Here is a 24,456-nt window from a genome sequence, read left to right as displayed (position 1 = left end):
AAATATGACATGTTAAGTCATAATAGTGAGGTAAAAAGTCGAAAATATGACATGCTAAGTCATAATAGTGAGGTACAAAGTTGAAAATATGACATGTTAAGTCAATAGTGAGGTACAAAATGTAAAAAATGACATGTTAAGTCATAATAGTGAGGTAAAAAGTCGAAAATATGACATGTTAAGTCATAATAGTGAGGTAAAAAGTTGAAAATATGACATGCTAAGCCATAATAGTGAGGTAAAAAGTCGAAAATATGACATGCTAAGTCATAATAGTGAGGTAAAAAGTCGAAAATATGACATGCTAAGTCATAATAGTGAGGTACAAAGTTGAAAATATGACATGTTAAGTCAATAGTGAGGTACAAAATGTAAAAAATGACATGTTAAGTCATAATAGTGAGGTAAAAGTCGAAAATATGACATGTTAAGTCATAATAGTGAGGTAAAAAGTTGAAAATATGACATGCTAAGTCATAATAGTGAGGTACAAAGTTGAAAATATGACATGTTAAGTCATAATAGTGAGGTACAAAGTCAAAAATATGACATAAAAATAGAATCATAAGAATAAACTGTGTTGAACAGATCACTCAAACCATATCCAACCATTTCTCCAATAAAACACTCTAAATTAGCTATAACAATATTCCACATGTCATTCTATGGGGAGAAAAATGATGTTTAAAGCACCGAGTGCTTGCCCGTTAGATCATGTCATGGGCGTCTTGGTTTTAGAGCTCTTCAACATCTGTGTTACGTCACAGTGCGAGGCGCTTACGTCATCTCGCCGACTGGGAGACCCGGTGATGTCACATTAAGCAGGGAAACCTCACGTGCCTCGGATGCGCCTGCAGAATGAGCCCGTGGTGATCCTCCGGCGATACTAAACATCACCTGATAACACACCGAACACCGGGAGGACGCGCGCGGACCGAGCCGGATTCTTAAAGGCGCAGTGACACCTGCATCCTCTCCGCGCGCGCGTTTGTGCGTCACCACCCGAGGTTCCCCTCACATCTCATGAACCGACACCGAGTCGACCGCCCAGAGCAGAAACCGGGGAAATACTCGACGTTCGACGGCGTCTTTTGGCGGATGCGCGCGAGCGGACGGTGACCGTGTGTGTGTGAGGTGTTGCGGGTTTTTCCTCGTCGCGTTCGGGTGGAGTCGAGCCACACACTGAAGTCTGACCGCTGACACACTCCAGGTGGGTGTTAACACGCGTTCCCGCGCCTCGCCAGGTATTTGTGCTCGTTGCACGGAATTCTGTGTTCTATTGCGTCATTTTTGGAACGTTCGAGTGCAACATTTGTAACAGATTCCAGCGTTCTGGCGTGAGCGCGCGGCTCCGCTTCTTATTATCTCATGGTCAGCACGAGCGAATATTACGCGCTCGTGCTGTAGATGAGGGATGATGGAGGGATGGATCCCGCAGGTTTATTGGGAATGCTGCTGGAATGACCAGAGGCGCGCGAGTGCGAAAGATGGACGCGCGCGAGTCTCTTGGGCGTTTGGTTCCATCGGCTGGAATTCCGCCTTTAAATCGCCATGCGAGGGTCGTGAGGATTCAGATGTTCAGTGATAATTCACCGAGTGGCCTTGGATGAATGGATGGATGGATGGATGAATGAATGAATGGATGCATAGAGGAGAAATAATCACGACCCTCGTGTATTTTTGCTGATTCTAGATTGTGTCGCCTGCAAATAACGAGCATTGCACGAACGGCTTGTTTATTTCTCTATGCATCACTGCATTGAGTTGAAATCGACCCAAATGTTCCAGTGCATTGCATGTGTTCGGCCTTGATTCAGCTCTGGGGTGGCGTTATGAATGTACACGAACACGAGGCGCCGAGGCTCATGTTCTGCTGAGATTCACTGCTGTAGTGATTTGTGTGTGAAAATAACACAGGATAAGTTCGAACTGAAGCTCAGTGGTTCTGCTGCTCCTCTGACCTGTTTTGACAGGTGTTACTGGAGCTGTTACATCACAGCTGGCATAGACTTGAGAGATGGGTTTGTTTAACCCATGCAGAAACACAGAATGGGAAGCCTGGGAATATCAGGGAATCGGATAATGATGGGGATTTAGTGTGTGTGTGTGTGTGTGTGTGTGTGTGTGTGTGTGTGTGTGTGTGTGTGTGTGTGTGTGTGTGGTGTATTTGTGAATCTATAATTTTTTTGTCAATGAAAAAAGTGTGCATATATATATATAACCCAAGCTGGGTTGAAAATGGACTTACCCAGCAATTGGGTTGTTTTATGTTGTTAAATATCTTGTTAAATGTTAAGTTGGGTTAAATGTTTGCTTAAAACAACCCAATTGCTGGGTTAGTCCACACTCTAAAAAATGCTGGTTTAAAAACAACCCAATTGCTGGGTTAAAACAACCCAATTGCTGGGTTAGTCCACACTCCAAAAAATGCTGGGTTAAAAATAACCCAATTTGGGTTGAAAATGGACTAACCCAGCAATTGGGTTGTTTTAACCCAGCGGTTGGGTTAAATGTTTGCTTTAAACAACCCAATTGCTGGGTTAAAACAACCCAATCGCTGGGTTAGTCCACACTCTAAAAAACTTAGGTTAAAAATAACCCAAGTTTGGTTGAAAATGGACTAACCCAGCAATTGGGTTAAATGTTAAGTTGGGTTAAATGTTTGCTTAAAACAACCCAATTGCTTGGGTTAAATGTTAAGTTGGGTTAAATGTTTGCTTAAAACGACCCAATTGCTGGGTTAAAACAACCCAAATTCCGGGTTAAAACAACCCAATCTCTGGGTTAGTCCACACTCTAAAACATGCTGGGTTAAAAATAACCCAAGATGGGTTTAAAATGGACTAACCCAGCAATTGGGTTGTTTTAACCCAGCAGTTGGGTTAAATGTTTGCTTAAAACAACCAAATCGCTTGGTTAAAACAACCCATTCACTGGGTTAGTCTATTTTCAACCCAACTTGGGTTGCTTTTAACCCAGCATTTTTTAGAGTGTATGTCTATTCTATTTTACTGTCAATGAACTTTTTTATTTGATAAAAAATACAGTAAAAATTGTGAAATATTATTATAATGTATAACATCTGTTCTCTATGTGAATATATAGTAAAGTGTAATTTATTCCTGTGATCAAAGCTGAATTTATCATCATTACTCCAGTCTTCAGTGTCACATGATCCTTCACTAATCATTCTCATATGAGGATTTGATGCTCAAGAAACATTTATGATTATTATTATGAATCAAGCTCGCTATTGTGATTTAAATATACTGCCCTGTAAAAAAGTTATAGGATCAATAAGTTATGAAAACATATGTTTTTAAGTTAATTTAACTCAAAATCAAAATAAGTTAAGCAATTTCAACTTTTTCATTTAAGTTATACAAGATTCAACTAAAAATTTTAAGTCAGCTGAATGTAAATTGTAATATAGAGAGTTGAACTGAACTTGAACACTGTAAAAAAAATATTGTTGGTTTAACTTTAACCTGAAGTAAGTAACCTGAAATTAAAAAATTGAGTTAATAAAATGAAGGAAATTGGTTTAATAAATAGAAACTCAAAATATTATTGTATCTGAACCAAATAAATAAATAAAAAATGTTGTGATAAATCATGAAAATAGCAAAATTTGGCATGTTTCACTGCAATATTACAAATAAAATACACAATTACGCAATATGCTCACAAAATATTTGAATAATATTAAAAAAAAAATTTGCAGTGTGGTTATTTGTCAAAAATGTCACCTAATATTATAATCCTAGCTAAATATTCACAAATGCATGTTTAATAATAATAATAATAATAAAATATAATTAATTCAATTGCTTTTTTTTTATTATTTAATGTACACTTATAATAATAACAGCTACAATAACATGTTTTATTATTATTAATGTAAAAAAATTTTTTTTTAAATGCATTAAGTAAAATCAGACCGTATGGTAACACAATACCTGTTATTTTACTTCATATTTTTGTGGAAACTGATACATTTGATGAAAGTTCAAACAGCATTTTTTGAAATAGAAATATTTTGTAACATTATTAATGACGTGTTTGATCAATTTAATGCATCCTAATTGCTGAATTAAAGTATTAATTACGTTCTTTATTAATTAATTAATCTCTTGTTGTAAAAGTAGGCACTTCTGCTCACCAAGTAATTTGTGCGTTTATTAGACTAAAAATACAGTAAAAATTATGAAATATTATTATAATGTATATCAGCTGTTTTCTATGTGAATATATAGTGAAGTGTAATTAATTCCTGTGATCAAAGCTGAATTTATCATCATTACTCCAGTCTTCAGTGTCACATGACCCTTCACTAATCATTCTCATATGAGGATCTGATGCTCAAGAAACATTTATGATTATTATCAGTGATGAAAACAGTTGTCATGGAGTCACATGGAGACGCAGATGCTATTACCATAGTACTTTTTAATTTACATTCACATTAAAGTCCCCATGAAATCGAACAGGCATGCATATGTCAGTATCTATAAGCGAGCGCCCCAAAACAGTGACAAAATTCACATTTAGACGATATAAGCGTTCAAAACTTACATTCGCTCACTTCCGGCCAATAGGAATCAATGATTTTGATGACGTCACTCTGCACTTCAGCTTCTCATAAGATTTTTTTTGTCCAATCAAATGCTCTCTAGATTCGGCGCAGACCACAAACCGTATCGGACCGTTTGAATTCTGCACAGAATGATTGAAAGCGAGATGGAGGAGAAACGGCTATAGGAAACTGCGGCTTTACTGAGCTCAACCGCTCTGGCCGTGCTGCAGTATAAACTAAACGCTATTGGATAATTTAAAAAAGGGGAGGAGCTGCTCGATATGCCCCACCCTGTCTTCCTGTTTCAGTGGAAATTACGTCAACATGATGGATGGATGGATAGATGGATTTATGATGGATGGATGGATGGATGGATGATGAGGATGGATAGATGATGATGAGGATGGATGGATGGATGGATGATGAGGATGGATAGTTGATGATATGGATGGATGGATGGATGGATGGATAGATGATGATGAGAATGGATGGACGTAAATTAAACATTTTAAAAAGGGGAGGATTTTAAACAGTGGTGGATGGATTGATGGATTGATTGATGATAATGGATGGATGGATTGATTAATGATAATGGATGGATGGAGTGATTAATGAGAATGGATGGATGGAGTGATTAATGATAATGGATGGATGGATGGATTGATTAATGATAATGGATGGATGGAGTGATTAATGAGAATGGATGGATTGATTATTGATAATGGATGGATGGATGGATTCATGATAATGAATGGATGGATTGATTATTGATAATGGATGGATTGATGATGGATGGATGGATGGATGGATGGATGGATGGATGGATGGATTGATTGATTGATGATAATGGATGCATAGATGATGATGAGGATGGATGGATGGATGGATGGATGGATAGATGATAATGATATGGCTGGATGGATGGATAGATGATGAGGATGGAGGGATGGATGGATAGATGATGATGAGGATGGATGGATGGATGGATGGATGCATAGATGATTATGAGGATGGATGGATAGATGATGATGAGGATGGATGGATGGATGGATGGATGGATAGATGATGATGAGGATGGATGGATGGATGGATAGATGATGAGGATGGAGGGATAGATAGATGATGATGAGGATGGATGGATGGATGGATGGATGGATGGATGGATAGATGATGATGAGGATGGATGGATGGATGGATAGATGATGAGGATGGAGGGATGGATGCATAGATGATGATGAGGATGGATGGATGGATGGATAGATGATAATGATATGGATGGATGGATGGATAGATGATGAGGATGGAGGGATGGATAGATGATGATGAGGATGGATGGATGGATGGATGGATGATGGATGGATGGATGCATAGATGATTATGTGGATGGATGGATGGATGGATAGATAGATGATGATATGGATGGATGGATGGATGGATAGATGATGATGAGGATGGATGGATAGATAGATAGATGATGATGAGGATGGATGGATGGATGGATGCATAGATGATGATGAGGATGGATGGATGGATGGATGGATGGATAGATAGATGATGATATGGATGGATGGATAGATGATGATATGGATGGATGGATTGATTGATGATAATGGTTGGATTGATTAATGATAATGGATGGATAGATGATGATGAGGACGGATGATGCATAGATGATGATGATGAGGATGGATGGATGGATAGATGATGATGAGGATGGATGGATGGATGGATGGATAGATGATGATGAGGACGGATGATGCATAGATGATGATGATGAGGATGGATGGATGGATAGATGATGATGATGATGATGAGGATGGATGGATGGATGGATAGATGATGATGAGGATGGATGATGCATAGATGATGAGGATGGATGGATAGATGATGATGAGGACGGATGATGCATAGATGATGATGATGATGAGGATGGATGGATGGATAGATGATGATGAGGATGGATGGATGGATGGATGGATAGATGATGATGAGTATGGATGGATGGATGCATAGATGATTATGAGGATGGGCGGATGGATGGATGGATAGATGATGATAGGGATGGATGGATGGATGGATGGATGGATAGATGATGATATGGATGGATGGATCGATAGATGATGATGAGGATGGATGGATGGATGGATGGATGGATGGATGGATGGATGGATGGATAGATGATGATATGGATGGATGGATAGATGATAATATGGATGGATAGATGATGATGAGGATGGATGGATGGATAGATGATTATGAGGATGGATGGATGGATACATAGATGATGATGAGGATATGGATGGATAGATGATTATGAGGATGGATGGATGGATAGAAGATTATGAGGATGGATGGATGGATAGATGATTATGAGGATGGATGGATGCATAGATGATGATGATGATGATGGATGGATAGATGATATGAATGGATGGATGGATAGATGATGATGAGGATGGATAGATGGATGGATGATGATGAGGATGGATGGATGGATAGATGATTATGAGGATGGATGGATGGATGCATAGATGATGATGATGATGATGAGGATGGATGGATGGATAGATGGATGGATGATGATGAGGATGGATGGATGGATAGATGATGATGAGGATGGATGGATGGATGCATTGATGATGGATGGATGGATGATGATGAGGATGGATGGATGGATAGATGATGATGAGGATGGATAGATGATAATGAGGATGGATGGATGCATAGATGAGGATGGATGGATGGATGGATGGATGGATGGATAGATAGATAGATAGATAGATGGATGAGGATGGATGGATGGATGGATAGATGATGATGAGGATGGATGGATGGATGGATAGATGATGATGAGGATGGATGGATGATGAGGATGGATAGATGATTATGAGGATAGATGGATGGATGGATGGATGCATAGATGATGAGGATGGATGAATGGATAGATGATGATTAGGATGGATAGATGGATGGATGATGATGAGGATGGATGGATGGATGCATAGATGATGAGGATGGATGGATGGATAGATGATGATATGGATGGATGAATGGATGGATAGATGATGATGAGGATGGATGGATGCATAGATGATGATGATGAGGATGGATGGATAGATGATGATGAGGATGGATGGATGGATAGATGATGAGGAGGATGGATGATGCATAGATGATGAGGATGGATGGATAGATGATGATGAGGACGGATGATGCATAGATGATGATGATGAGGATGGATGGATAGATGATGATGAGGATGGATGGATGGATGGATAGATGATGATGAGGATGGATGATGCATAGATGATGAGGATGGATGGATGATGAGGATGGATGGATGGATGGATAGATGATGATATGGATGGATGAATGGATGGATAGATGATGATGAGGATGGATGGATGCATAGATGATGATGATGAGGATGGATGGATAGATGATGATGAGGATGGATGGATGGATGGATAGATAATGATGAGGATGGATGATGCATAGATGATGATGATGAGGATGGATGATGAGGATGGATGGATGGATGGATAGATGATGATGAGGATGGATGGATGGATGGATGCATAGATGATTATGAGGATGGATGGATAGATAGATGATGAGGATGGATGGATGGATGCATAGATGATGATGAGGATGGACGGATGGATGGATGGATGGATAGATGATGATATGGATGGATGGATCGATAGATGATGATGAGGATGGATGGATGGATGGATGGATGGATAGATGATGATATGGATGGATGGATGGATGGATGGATGGATAGATGATAATATGGATGGATGGATAGATGATGATGAGGATGGATGGATGGATAGATGATTATGAGGATGGATGGATGGATGCATAGATGATGATGAGGATATGGATGGATAGATGATTATGAGGATGGATGGATAGATGATTATGAGGATAGATGGATGGATGCATAGATGATGATGATGATGATGATGATGATGATGATGATGATGATGATGATGATGATGATGATGATGATGATGATGATGATGATGATGGATGGATAGATGATGAGGATGGATGGATGGATGATGATGAGGATGGATAGATGATTATGAGGATGGATGGATGGATGCATAGATGATGATGATGAGGATGGATAGATGGATGGATGATGATGAGGATGGATGGATGGATAGATGATGAGGATGGATGGATAGATGATTATGAGGATGGATGGATGGATGCATAGATGAGGATGCGGATGGATGGATGGATTGATTAATGATAATGGATGGATGGATGGATGGATTGATTAATGATAATGGATGGATGGATTGATTGATGATAATGGTTGGATTGATTAATGATAATGGATGGATAGATGATGATGAGGACAGATGATGCATAGATGATGAGGATGGATGGATAGATGATGATGAGGATGGATGGATGGATGGATAGATAATGATGAGGATGGATGATGCATAGATGATGAGGATGGATGGATAGATGATGATGAGGACGGATGATGCATAGATGATGAGGATGGATGGATAGATGATGATGAGGATGGATGGATGGATGGATAGATGATGATGAGGATGGATGGATGGATGCATAGATGATTATGAGGATGGATGGATAGATAGATGATGATGAGGATGGATGGATGGATGGATGGATGCATAGATGATGATGAGGATGGACGGATGGATGGATGGATGGATAGATGATGATATGGATGGATGGATGGATAGATTATGATATGGATGGATGGATGGATCGATTGAGGATGGATGGATGGATGGATGGATGGATGGATGGATGGATGGATAGATGATGATATGGATGGATGGATGGATGGATAGATGATAATATGGATGGATGGATGGATGGATGGATGGATAGATGATGATGAGGATGGATGGATGGATAGATGATGATGAGGATGGATGGATGGATGCATAGATGATGATGAGGATATGGATGGATAGATGATTATGAGGATGGATGGATGGATAGAAGATTATGAGGATGGATGGATGGATAGATGATTATGAGGATGGATGGATGGATAGAAGATGAGGATGGATGGATGGATGGATGGATGGATGCATTGATGATGGATGGATGAATGCATAGATGATGAGAATGGATGGATGGATGGATGGATGGATGGATAGATGATGATGAGGATGGATGGATGGATGGATGGATAGATGATGATGAGGATGGATGGATGGATGGATAGATGATAATGAGGATGGATGGATGCATAGATGATGATGAGGATGGATGGATGGATGGATGGATGGATGGATAGATAGATAGATAGATAGATAGATAGATAGATAGATAGATAGATAGATAGATAGATAGATAGATAGATAGATAGATGAGGATGGATGGATGGATGGATGGATGGATGGATAGATGATGAGGATGGATGGATGGATGATGATGAGGATGGATGGATGGATGATAGATGATTATGAGGATGGATGGATGGATGGATGCATAGATGATGATGAGGATGGATGAATGGATAGATGATGATTAGGATGGATGGATAGATGATGAGGATGGATGGATGGATGATGATGAGGATGGATGGATGGATGATAGATGATTATGAGGATGGATGGATGGATGGATGCATAGATGATGAGGATGGATGGATGGATAGATGATTATGAGGATGGATGGATGGATGCATAGATGATGATGAGGATGGATGGATAGATAGATGAGGATGGATGGATGGATGCATAGATGATGATGAGGATGGATGGATGGATGCATAGATGATGATGATGAGGATGGATGGATGGATAGATGATGATATGGATGGATGAATGGATGGATAGATGATGATGAGGATGGATGCATAGATAGATAGATAGATAGATAGATAGATAGATAGATAGATAGATAGATAGATAGATAGATAGATAGATAGATAGATAGATAGATAGATAGATAGATGGATGGATGGATGGATGGATGGATGGATGGATGGATGGATGGATGGATGGATGGATGGATGGATTGATGATGAGGATGGATGGATGGATGGATGGATGGATGGATAGATGATGATGAGGATGGATGGATGATGATGAGGATGGATGGATGGATAGATGATTATGAGGATGGATGGATGGATGCATAGATGATGATGAGGATGGATGGATAGATAGATGAGGATGGATGGATGGATAGATGATGATATGGATGGATGAATGGATGGATAGATGATGATGAGGATGGATGGATGCATAGATGATGATGATGAGGATGGATGGATAGATGAGGATGGATGGATGGATAGATGATGATGAGGATGGATGATGCATAGATGATGATGAGGATGGATGGATGGATGCATAGATGATGAGGATGGATGGATGGATAGATGATGATATGGATGGATGAATGGATGGATAGATGATGATGAGGATGGATGGATGCATAGATGATGATGATGATGAGGATGGATGGATAGATGATGATGAGGATGGATGATGCATAGATGATGATGAGGATGGATGGATAGATGATGATATGGATGGATGAATGGATGGATAGATGATGATGAGGATGGATGGATGCATAGATGATGATGATGAGGATGGATGGATAGATGATGATGAGGATGGATGGATGGATGGATAGATGATGATGAGGATGGATGATGCATAGATGATGAGGATGGATGGATAGATGATGATGAGGACGGATGATGCAAAGATGATGATGATGAGGATGGATGGATAGATGATGATGAGGATGGATGGATGGATGGATAGATGATGATGAGGATGGATGATGCAAAGATGATGATGATGAGGATGGATGGATAGATGATGATGAGGATGGATGGATAGATGATGATGATTAGGATGGATGGATGGATGCATAGATGATGATGAGGATGAACGGATGGATGGATGGATGGATAGATGATGATATGGATGGATGGATGGATGGATGGATAGATGATGATATGGATGGATGGATCGATAGATGATGATGAGGATGGATGGATGGATGCATAGATGATGAGGATGGATGGATAGATGATGATGAGGACGGATGATGCAAAGATGATGAGGATGGATGGATAGATGATGATGAGGACGGATGATGCAAAGATGATGATGATGAGGATGGATGGATAGATGATGATGAGGATGGATGGATAGATGATGATGATTAGGATGGATGGATGGATGCATAGATGATGATGAGGATGAACGGATGGATGGATGGATGGATAGATGATGATATGGATGGATGGATGGATGGATGGATGGATAGATGATGATATGGATGGATGGATCGATAGATGATGATGAGGATGGATGGATGGATGCATAGATGATGATGAGGATGGATGGATGGATGCATAGATGATGAGGATGGATGGATGGATGGATGGATGGATAGATGATGATGAGGATGGATGGATGGATGCTTGGTTTAATGGAGAGATGAGGATGGATGGATGATGATGAGGATGGATGGATGGATGGATAGATGATGATGAGGATGGATGGATGGATGGATGGATGGATAGATGATGAGGATGGATGGTTGGTTGGATGGATAGATGGATAGATGAGGATGGATGGTTGGTTGGATGGATAGATGATGATGAGGATGGATAGATGAGGATGGTTGGATGGATAGATGAGGTTGGTTGGATGGATTGATGAGGTTGGTTGGATGGATAGATGAGGTTGGTTGGATGGATAGATGAGGTTGGTTGGAAGGATAGATGAGGATGGATGGTTGGTTGGATGGATAGATGAGGTTGGTTGGATGGATAGATGAGGTTGGTTGGATGGATAGATGAGGTTGGTTGGATGGATAGATGAGGTTGGTTGGATGGATACTAGATGAGGATGGATGGTTGGTTGGATGGATAGATGAGGTTGGTTGGATGGATAGATGAGGATGGATGGTTGGTTGGATGGATAGATGAGGTTGGTTGGATGGATAGATGAGGTTGGTTGGATGGATAGATGAGGATGGATGGTTGGTTGGATGGATAGATGAGGTTGGTTGGATGGATAGATGTGGATGGTTGGATGGATAGATGAGGTTGGTTGGATGGATAGATTAGGTTGGTTGGATGGATAGATGAGGATGGTTGGATGGATAGATGAGGTTGGTTGGATGGATAGATGAGGTTGGTTGGATGGATAGATGAGGATGGTTGGATGGATAGATGAGGTTGGTTGGATGGATAGATGAGGTTGGTTGGTTGGATAGATGAGGTTGGTTGGATGGATAGATGAGGATGGATGGTTGGTTGGATGGATAGATGAGGTTGGTTGGATGATAGATGAGGTTGGTTGGATGGATAGATGAGGTTGGTTGGTTGGATAGATGAGGTTGGTTGGATCGATAGATAGATGAGGATGGTTGGATGGATAGATGAGGTTGGTTGGATGGATAGATGAGGTTGGTTGGATGGATAGATGAGGTTGGTTGGATGGATAGATGAGGTTGGTTGGATGGATAGATGAGGTTGGTTGGATAGATGAGGTTGGTTGGATGGATAGATGAGGTTGGTTGGTTGGATAGATGAGGTTGGTTGGATGGATAGATGAGGTTGGTTGGATGGATAGATGAGGTTGGTTGGATAGATGAGGTTGGTTGGATGGATAGATGAGGTTGGTTGGTTGGATAGATGAGGTTGGTTGGATGGATAGATGAGGTTGGTTGGATGGATAGATGAGGTTGGTTGGATGGATAGATTAGGTTGGTTGGATGGATAGATGAGGTTGGTTGGATAGATGAGGTTGGTTGGATGGATAGATGAGGTTGGTTGGTTGGATAGATGAGGTTGGTTGGATGGATAGATGAGGATGGTTGGTTGGATAGATGAGGTTGGTTGGATGGATAGATGAGGTTGGTTGGTTGGATAGATGAGGTTGGTTGGATGGATAGATGAGGTTGGTTGGATGGATAGATGAGGTTGGTTGGTTGGATAGATGAGGTTGGTTGGATGATAGATGAGGTTGGTTGGATGGATAGATGAGGTTGGTTGGATGATAGATGAGGTTGGTTGGATGGATAGATGAGGATGGTTGGATGATAGATGAGGTTGGTTGGATGGATAGATGAGGATGGTTGGATGGATAGATGAGGTTGGTTGGTTGGATAGATGAGGTTGGTTGGATGGGTAGATGAGGTTGGTTGGATAGATGAGGATGGTTGGATGGATAGATGAGGATGGTTGGATGGATAGATGAGGATGGTTGGATGGATAGATGAGGTTGGTTGGTTGGATAGATGAGGATGGTTGGATGGATAGATGAGGATGGTTGGATGGATAGATGAGGTTGGTTGGTTGGATAGATGAGGATGGTTGGATGGATAGATGAGGATGGTTGGATGGATAGATGAGGTTGGTTGGATGGATAGATGAGGATGGTTGGATGGATAGATGAGGATGGTTGGTTGGATAGATGAGGATGGTTGGATGGATAGATGAGGATGGTTGGATGGATAGATGAGGATGGTTGGATGGATAGATGAGGATGGTTGGTTGGATAGATGAGGTTGGTTGGATGATAGATGAGGTTGGTTGGATGATAGATGAGGTTGGTTGGTTGGATAGATGAGGTTGGTTGGATGGATAGATGAGGTTGGTTGGTTGGATAGATGAGGTTGGTTGGATGATAGATGAGGTTGGTTGGTTGGATAGATGAGGTTGGTTGGATGGATAGATGAGGTTGGTTGGATGGATAGATGAGGTTGGTTGGTTGGATAGATGAGGATGGTTGGATGGATAGATGAGGTTGGTTGGATGGATAGATGAGGTTGGTTGGATGATAGATGAGGTTGGTTGGATGGATAGATGAGGATGGTTGGATGGATAGATGAGGTTGGTTGGTTGGATGGATAGATGAGGTTGGTTGGATGGATAGATGAGGTTGGTTGGTTGGATGGATAGATGAGGTTGGTTGGTTGGATAGATGAGGTTGGTTGGTTGGATAGATGAGGTTGGTTGGATGGATATATGAGGTTGGTTGGTTGGATGGATAGATGAGGTTGGTTGGATGATAGATGAGGTTGGTTGGATGATAGATGAGGTTGGTTGGATGATAGATGAGGTTGGTTGGATGGATAGATGAGGTTGGTTGGATAGATGAGGTTGGTTGGATGGATAGATGAGGTTGGTTGGATGGATAGATGAGGTTGGTTGGATGGATAGATGAGGTTGGTTGGATGGATATATGAGGTTGGTTGGATGGATAGATGAGGTTGGTTGGATGGATAGATGAGGTTGGTTGGATGGATATATGAGGTTGGTTGGATGGATAGATGAGGTTGGTTGGATGATAGATGAGGTTGGTTGGATGATAGATGAGGTTGGTTGGATGGATATATGAGGTTGGTTGGTTGGATAGATGAGGTTGGTTGGATGATAGATGAGGTTGGTTGGTTGGATAGATGAGGTTGGTTGGATGATAGATGAGGTTGGTTGGATGATAGATGAGGTTGGTTGGATGGATATATGAGGTTGGTTGGATGGATAGATGAGGTTGGTTGGATGATAGATGAGGTTGGTTGGTTGGATAGATGAGGTTGGTTGGATGATAGATGAGGTTGGTTGGTTGGATAGATGAGGTTGGTTGGATGATATATGAGGTTGGTTGGTTGGATAGATGAGGTTGGTTGGATGATAGATGAGGTTGGTTGGTTGGATAGATGAGGTTGGTTGGATGATAGATGAGGTTGGTTGGATGATAGATGAGGTTGGTTGGATGGATATATGAGGTTGGTTGGTTGGATAGATGAGGTTGGTTGGTTGGATAGATGAGGTTGGTTGGATGATATATGAGGTTGGTTGGTTGGATAGATGAGGTTGGTTGGATGATAGATGAGGTTGGTTGGTTGGATAGATGAGGTTGGTTGGATGATATATGAGGTTGGTTGGTTGGATAGATGAGGTTGGTTGGATGATAGATGAGGTTGGTTGGTTGGATAGATGAGGTTGGTTGGATGATAGATGAGGTTGGTTGGATGATAGATGAGGTTGGTTGGATGGATATATGAGGTTGGTTGGTTGGATAGATGAGGTTGGTTGGATGATAGATGAGGTTGGTTGGATGATAGATGAGGTTGGTTGGATGGATATATGAGGTTGGTTGGATGGATAGATGAGGTTGGTTGGATGATAGATGAGGTTGGTTGGATGATAGATGAGGTTGGTTGGATGGATATATGAGGTTGGTTGGTTGGATAGATGAGGTTGGTTGGTTGGATAGATGAGGTTGGTTGGATGATAGATGAGGTTGGTTGGATGGATAGATGAGGTTGGTTGGTTGGATAGATGAGGTTGGTTGGATGATAGATGAGGTTGGTTGGATGATAGATGAGGTTGGTTGGATGGATAGATGAGGTTGGTTGGATAGATGAGGTTGGTTGGATGGATAGATGAGGTTGGTTGGATGGATAGATGAGGTTGGTTGGATGGATAGATGAGGTTGGTTGGATGGATATATGAGGTTGGTTGGATGGATAGATGAGGTTGGTTGGATGGATAGATGAGGTTGGTTGGATGGATATATGAGGTTGGTTGGATGGATAGATGAGGTTGGTTGGATGATAGATGAGGTTGGTTGGATGATAGATGAGGTTGGTTGGATGGATATATGAGGTTGGTTGGTTGGATAGATGAGGTTGGTTGGTTGGATAGATGAGGTTGGTTGGATGATAGATGAGGTTGGTTGGATGGATAGATGAGGTTGGTTGGATGGATATATGAGGTTGGTTGGTTGGATAGATGAGGTTGGTTGGATGATAGATGAGGTTGGTTGGATGGATAGACGTGGATGGATAGATGATGATGAGGATGGATGGATGGATGGATGAGAATGGATGTATGGATGGATGGATTTACATTTAAAATTTTAAAAAGGGGAGGAGCTGCTCGATATGCCCCGCCCTCTCTTCCTGTTTCAGTGGAACACATTGAAGAATGCTGTGCGCTTCAAGGCACGTCAGTGCGACTTTAAAGTCACCATGAAATAAAAAATTGCCAATTCGTGTTTTTATAGAACATTGCAGATTATTATAAATGCACATCGTTATTGTTTTAAATTCATGTGTCTTGTAATCTTGAATTAGAATATATTCCCCTCTATTTTCTGATGGGCACTAATAGCAAACCACGACCATCCAATCAATTCCACACAGACAAAATCAAGCCCCGCCCCTACATTTGTTCCTGTTTGAGAGGCCAGTTGCATAAACTCATCAGATTGTGTCTTTAAGACTGCTCATAACTGACATGCTAGTTGGTCATACTAGCTCTTTGTGGCTTTGTTTATGCAACTGGACGTTTCACTCGTCACTCAGTCCTACTTTTCCATTCCCGCAAGATCCCGTATTCCCATTCTCCGCTCCTCACGCTGTCATGTGCTCTGTGTGCAGGACTCAATCATGAAGGACGGAATGGCCAACAACAGCACCGCCAGCATCTCTCAGGCCCGGAAGGCCGTGGAGCAGCTGAAGATGGAGGCCTGCATGGACAGGATAAAGGTCTGTGCCTCTGTTTCAAACTAAACTGACCTCAGTTGTGCATCTGCATGGTATTACTGAGAATGACTGAAAGACGGAACCGGGAAAAACTGAGGGAAAAAGTGCGACTAAAGAATCTTTTATAGGGTTGAACAGAACTCTGGGTTTTTTCATAAGCTGAATATTATCCAATGTTTGATTAATTTGTGTGTAATGACCAGTGTTGGGGAAAGTTACTTTGAAAAGTAATGCGCAATATTGCGTTACTCCCTTAAAAAGTAACTAATTGAGTTACTTAGTTACTTTTTAAGAAAAGTAATGCATTACGTTACTTTTGCTTTCATTTTTCTCACCTGGGCTGGGCTTGTTTTTGTTTTTTTATAACAAAAATGTTTATATTTTTGTGCAACGGTAAAGACCTCTTCATACCAAAATTGAAATAAGGTAAAAATGCAAATTGACGCATGACCAGTAGAGGGCGCAGCTCTGGATAATGGGAGAATAGGATGCAGGAGGAAAAAGTTTTACAATAAAATAAAATAAAAAAATCTAGTAATTTTCATCATCAAAGGTCAGCAGCAAGACATTGGTAAATTAAATATAAAGGTAGATTATGCATAAAAATAGTTGTTTTATTTAACATTTAATTATTGGAGGTTTGCATAGTTTTCTGATTTTGCATTTGACTGATTTTGTTCATTTTGAGGAGTACAGAATCTTTATTGTGCAAGTGAGATAAATAAATGCTCACATTTAGTCTAGAACTACAATAACCCTCATGTTCACACACACGCCTCTGCACTTATTTTTCTCAACATGGGGGCAGGAGAGCTGTCAGTCAAATTAATGTGAAAAAGTAACTCAGATATTTTGTTGTAAATTTGAAAAGTAATGCGTAACTTTACTAGTTACTAGGAAAAAGTAATATTATTACGTAACTCAAGTTACTTGTAATGCGTTACCCCCAACACTGGTAATGAAGCTGACAAATGCGTCTAGACCTGTCGCGATTGGTCGATACAGTCGACTGCGTCGACGCTGTTAATTACTCGACGTCAATATTTTTAGTCGACTGGGTAAGTTGGGTACGATATTTAAATGTATTATTGTAATTGTATATACCGGTACTTTAAAAATGACAGCACTCTAATAAGAGCAGGATTTCTTAATGTGCGTCGATGTGTGACAGCAGGAGTGAGGACGTGTGTGTGACAGCAGGAGTGAGGACGAGTGTGTGTGACAGCAGGAGTGAGGACGTGTGTGTGACAGCAGGAGTGAGGACGTGTGTGTGACAGTAGGAGTGAGGACGTGTGTGTGACAGCAGGAGTGAGGACGAGTGTGTGTGACAGCAGGAGTGAGGACGAGTGTGTGTGACAGCAGGAGTGAGGACGTGTGTGTGACAGCAGGAGTGAGGACGAGTGTGTGTGTGACAGCAGGAGTGAGGACGTGTGTGTGTGTGACAGCAGGAGTGAGGACGAGTGTGTGACAGCAGGAGTGAGGACGTGTGTGTGACAGCAGGAGTGAGGACGTGTGTGTGACAGCAGGAGTGAGGACGTGTGTGACAGCAGGAGTGAGGACGTGTGTGTGACAGCAGGAGTGAGGACGTGTGTGTGACAGCAGGAGTGAGGACGAGTGTGTGACAGCAGGAGTGAGGACGTGTGTGTGACAGCAGGAGTGAGGACGTGTGTGTGACAGCAGGAGTGAGGACGTGTGTGTGACAGCAGGAGTGAGGACGTGTGTGTGACAGCAGGAGTGAGGACGTGTGTGTGTGACAGCAGGAGCGAGGACGAGTGTGTGTGACAGCAGGAGTGAGGACGAGTGTGTGTGACAGCAGGAGTGAGGACGTGTGTGTGACAGCAGGAGTGAGGACGTGTGTGTGACAGCAGGAGTGAGGACGTGTGTGTGTGACAGCAGGAGTGAGGACGTGTGTGTGACAGCAGGAGTGAGGACGTGTGTGTGTGACAGCAGGAGTGAGGACGAGTGTGTGACAGCAGGAGTGAGGACGAGTGTGTGACAGCAGGAGTGAGGACGTGTGTGTGACAGCAGGAGTGAGGACGTGTGTGTGTGTGACAGCAGGAGTGAGGACGTGTGTGTGACAGCAGGAGTGAGGACGTGTGTGTGACAGCAGGAGTGAGGACGTGTGTGTGTGACAGCAGGAGTGAGGATGTGTGTGTGACAGCAGGAGTGAGGACGTGTGTGTGTGACAGCAGGAATGAGGACGTGTGTGTGACAGCAGGAGTGAGGACGTGTGTGTGACAGCAGGAGTGAGGACGTGTGTGTGACAGTAGGAGTGAGGACGTGTGTGACAGCAGGAGTGAGGACGTGTGTGACAGCAGGAGTGAGGACGTGTGTGTGACAGTAGGAGTGAGGACGTGTGTGTGTGACAGCAGGAGTGAGGACGTGTGTGTGTGACAGCAGGAGTGAGGACGTGTGTGTGTGACAGCAGGAATGAGGACGTGTGTGTGACAGCAGGAGTGAGGACGTGTGTGTGACAGCAGGAGTGAGGACGTGTGTGTGTGTGACAGCAGGAGTGAGGACGTGTGTGTGACAGCAGGAGTGAGGACGTGTGTGTGTGACAGCAGGAGTGAGGACGTGTGTGTGACAGCAGGAGTGAGGACGTGTGTGTGTGTGTGTGACAGCAGGAGTGAGGATGTGTGTGTGACAGCAGGAGTGAGGACGTGTGTGTGACAGCAGGAGTGAGGACGTGTGTGTGTGTGTGTGACAGCAGGAGTGAGGACGTGTGTGTGTGTGTGTGTGATAGCAGACGTGTGTGTGACAGCAGGAGTGAGGACGTGTGTGTGACAGCAGGAGTGAGGACGTGTGTGTGACAGCAGGAGTGAGGACGTGTGTGTGACAGTAGGAGTGAGGACGTGTGTGTGTGTGACAGCAGGAGTGAGGACGTGTGTGTGACAGCAGGAGTGAGGATGTGTGTGTGACAGCAGGAGTGAGGACGTGTGTGTGACAGCAGGAGTGAGGATGTGTGTATGACAGCAGGAGTGAGGACGTGTGTGTGATAGCAGGAGTGAGGACGTGTGTGTGACAGCAGGAGTGAGGACGTGTGTGTGACAGCAGGAGTGAGGATGTGTGTGTGATAGCAGGAGTGAGGACGTGTGTGTGACAGCAGGAGTGAGGACGTGTGTGTGTGACAGCAGGAGTGAGGACGTGTGTGTGACAGTAGGAGTGAGGACGTGTGTGTGTGTGACAGCAGGAGTGAGGACGAGTGTGTGTGACAGCAGGAGTGAGGACGTGTGTGTGACAGTAGGAGTGAGGACGTGTGTGTGTGACAGCAGGAGTGAGGATGTGTGTGTGACAGCAGGAGTGGGGACGTGTGTGTGTGTGTGTGACAGCAGGAGTGAGGACGTGTGTGTGTGTGTGTGTGTGATAGCAGACGTGTGTGTGACAGCAGGAGTGAGGACGTGTGTGTGACAGCAGGAGTGAGGACGAGTGTGTGTGACAGCAGGAGTGAGGACGTGTGTGAGGATGTGTGTGTGACAGCAGGAGTGAGGATGTGTGTGTGACAGCAGGAGTGAGGACGTGTGTGTGATAGCAGTAGTGAGGACGTGTGTGTGTGACAGCAGGAGTGAGGACGTGTGTGTGACAGCAGGAGTGAGGACGTGTGTGTGACAGCAGGAGTGAGGATGTGTGTGTGATAGCAGGAGTGAGGACGTGTGTGTGACAGCAGGAGTGAGGACGAGTGTGTGTGACAGCAGGAGTGAGGACGTGTGTGTGACAGTAGGAGTGAGGACGAGTGTGTGTGACAGCAGGAGTGAGGACGTGTGTGTGACAGTAGGAGTGAGGACGTGTGTGTGTGACAGCAGGAGTGAGGACGTGTGTGTGACAGCAGGAGTGAGGACGTGTGTGTGACAGCAGGAGTGAGGACGTGTGTGTGTGTGTGTGACAGCAGGAGTGAGGACGTGTGTGTGTGTGTGACAGCAGGAGTGAGGACGTGTGTGTGACAGCAGGAGTGAGGACGTGTGTGTGACAGCAGGAGTGAGGACGTGTGTGTGTGACAGCAGGAGTGAGGACGTGTGTGAGGATGTGTGTGTGACAGCAGGAGTGAGGATGTGTGTGTGACAGCAGGAGTGAGGACGTGTGTGTGATAGCAGTAGAGAGGACGTGTGTGTGACAGCAGGAGTGAGGACGTGTGTGTGACAGCAGGAGTGAGGACGTGTGTGTGACAGCAGGAGTGAGGACGTGTGTGTGACAGTAGGAGTGAGGACGTGTGTGTGTGTGTGACAGCAGGAGTGAGGACGTGTGTGTGTGTGTGTGACAGCAGGAGTGAGGACGTGTGTGTGTGTGTGTGTGTGTGTGTGTGTGTGACAGCAGGAGTGAGGACGTGTGTGTGACAGCAGGAGTGAGGACGTGTGTGACAGCAGGAGTGAGGACGTGTGTGTGTGTGTGACAGCAGGAGTGAGGACGTGTGTGTGTGTGTGACAGCAGGAGTGAGGACGTGTGTGTGACAGCAGGAGTGAGGACGTGTGTGACAGCAGGAGTGAGGACGTGTGTGTGACAGCAGGAGTGAGGACGTGTGTGTGACAGCAGGAGTGAGGACGTGTGTGACAGCAGGAGTGAGGACGTGTGTGTGACAGCAGGAGTGAGGACGTGTGTGTGTGTGACAGCAGGAGTGAGGACGTGTGTGTGTGTGTGACAGCAGGAGTGAGGACGTGTGTGTGTGTGTGTGTGACAGCAGGAGTGAGGACGTGTGTGTGACAGCAGGAGTGAGGACGTGTGTGTGTGACAGCAGGAGTGAGGACGTGTGTGTGTGACAGCAGGAGTGAGGACGTGTGTGTGACAGCAGGAGTGAGGACGTGTGTGTGACAGCAGGAGTGAGGATGTGTGTGTGACAGCAGGAGTGAGGATGTGTGTGTGATAGCAGGAGTGAGGACGTGTGTGTGACAGCAGGAGTGAGGACGTGTGTGTGTGTGACAGCAGGAGTGAGGACGTGTGTGTGACAGCAGGAGTGAGGACGTGTGTGTGTGACAGCAGGAGTGAGGACGTGTGTGTGACAGCAGGAGTGAGGACGTGTGTGTGTGACAGCAGGAGTGAGGACGTGTGTGTGTGTGTGTGACAGCAGGAGTGAGGACGTGTGTGTGTGTGTGTGACAGCAGGAGTGAGGACGTGTGTGTGTGACAGCAGGAGTGAGGACGTGTGTGTGACAGCAGGAGTGAGGACGTGTGTGTGTGTGTGTGACAGCAGGAGTGAGGACGTGTGTGTGTGTGTGTGACAGCAGGAGTGAGGACGTGTGTGTGTGTGTGACAGCAGGAGTGAGGACGTGTGTGTGAGCTCTGCTACTTCCGTTAAATAAACAATGGAAGCAGAACAGTTAAATATACACACGCAGCTCAGGAAAAAGTGTGGCGCGGCCGGACTCTGACCTGAAGGGCGCGCAGCCGAGATCGCGACGCCAGTTTCGCGGATTATTGGGTTTGAATGGTAAAAAATCAGTAAAAATGCACGTCCTGGCGAGTATTCGGGTAAGCGCAGTCGGATATGTCTTTAGTGAACGTATACAGAGTTGAGTGAGAAATCGGGTCTTACAATGAATGTGGTCCGTGCATCTCTTAAAGGGCCAGACCTCATATTCTGTGTGAAGCAGGGCAGGGAAAGTGAGTTTTTAGGGTTTTTTAACTCTAAAACACTGATAAAACAATGAATAGTAAGTTCTGTCATATTATTAAATTACTTTTACAGTTTTTTGCCATGGTATGGATCGGTATTGAGGTATTTTAGTCTGGTATCGTATCGAAGTCATAATGTTGGTATCGTGACAACACTATTCTATATAAACAGTATTTGCTCATATTCTCTGTTTTTGTTATGTTGGTTTACAAATGTATACCTTTTTACATTTTTACTCTTTTAGTTTTACATTTTGTCAAGGGCTTGTTTACATTTGTACTTAATTATAGTACACTACTGAAGGTCAACGCTGCAAGTTAAATTCAATGTTTTTAAGTAAAATTGTAGAAAATTATTGTGATAAATTAGTCGATAGATTAATCGATATAAGAATAGTCATTTGTGGCAGCCCTAAATGCATTTTTAAAAAAGCATTAACGAAACGTCATTTTCACCATCTAATCATTTATTGATGGATACAATTTTATTTTTTTCAATTGAAAATACATCAGATTAAGGAAGTAAAAATGCTCAAAAATTATTTATGCATCATTTTTAGATTCATGTATTTGACTTGCATATAACATTTCCATGCATTTGAATGACACCGCTTTAACATAAACTAATAAACTTTATGTGATGCATCTTTTTAAGTCGTACAGAAATGAAACGGGAACGATTTCTGCACTTAAAAAACTATTTGCATCTATTTGATTTTATTTAAAGGTGTCATGAACTGGCTTTTTTATACTGTGGTCTGAGGTCAACTTATGACGTTTGCATGTTTTTTACATTCAGAAACATCATAATGAATAAGTAATAGGCTATTTTCTGCCTTGGTTTTGAGGCTCTCTGAAAAACGCTCGGTTTTGATGGGCGTGCCGCACTGAAGACTTGGAAGTAAACGCCTACGGCTAGGATTGGATAAGATTTGCATATTTAATGAGCTTCAGCTCCTCTCAGTACATGTGGGGATTGTTTTGAAAGCGTCTGGGGAAACGCTCACAGGACTCGCAAAATATCTTTATCAAACAAACACAAAGATTCATCTCATCCACCCGCGATTGATTGCAATGTTATTTTTGTCTTGGCCCGCCTGATCGGTGAATAACTGCGACCCGTACACACACGCACTATTTAAGATAGCCCATCGGCAGGCCGGTGATACGTTTTGATTGGGACTTTGGACTTTGCGAGCTGGCTTTACAAGCCCGAGTCTGATCCCGAATGAACCAATAACAGCTGCTCCAGCCTGTGACCGTGTGCTAAGGTGTGTAATCAATAGATATCAAACAATCTGTAACAATGCAATACTATCACATATAAAAACATGTTTTACTCACATAAGTGTGTTGCACCGTTCCTGTCGGATCCAATACAGAAGGCACAGCATTGTGTTTTAGGGCGTTTTCACACCTACCTTGTTTGGTCCGGATTTTCTGACTTTTTAGTTTGGTCCGAATCAAAATTACAGGTGTGAAACCTCCCCTGTACCACAGTCCGGACCAAACAGACGACATTTGGTCCGACGAAAAGAGGGAGTCTCAGTCCGGATTAAACTGAACAAAGGTTCTGTTCGTTTCTAGTGTGAAAGCATTTTCTGTATGGTTCGTACTTTCAGAGCATTTACAGGAAATTCCTGTTTATGTTTAAATATTTTAATGTTATTTTTAAATTCAATCTAGGCTACATTGATTATGAGAAGTGAAAAGATGTGCAAAATGTCAGAAGACAGAAGG

At 43.0% G+C, this 24,456-nt stretch overlaps 1 protein-coding gene across 1 annotated transcript in view; it reads left to right on the top strand.

The window, feature by feature from the left end:
- Positions 1 to 914: 914 nt before the first annotated feature.
- Positions 915 to 24,456, top strand: part of gng4 (G protein subunit gamma 4) — a 39,111-nt gene continuing 15,569 nt past the window's right edge. Inside the window, exons 1-2 of the mRNA XM_079842202.1 lie at positions 915 to 1,210; positions 17,012 to 17,119. Coding sequence (XP_079698328.1) covers positions 17,021 to 17,119 — 99 coding nt within the window. The 5' untranslated portion in view covers positions 915 to 1,210; positions 17,012 to 17,020. The remainder of the gene's footprint in view (positions 1,211 to 17,011; positions 17,120 to 24,456) is intronic.

The sequence above is a fragment of the Gobio gobio genome, assembly GCF_949357685.1.
Source record: "Gobio gobio genome assembly, chromosome: 18".
Taxonomy (NCBI): Eukaryota; Metazoa; Chordata; class Actinopteri; order Cypriniformes; family Gobionidae; genus Gobio; species Gobio gobio.
Note: the sequence above shows the minus strand (reverse complement) of the source record. Positions and strands in the feature narration are given on the sequence as shown.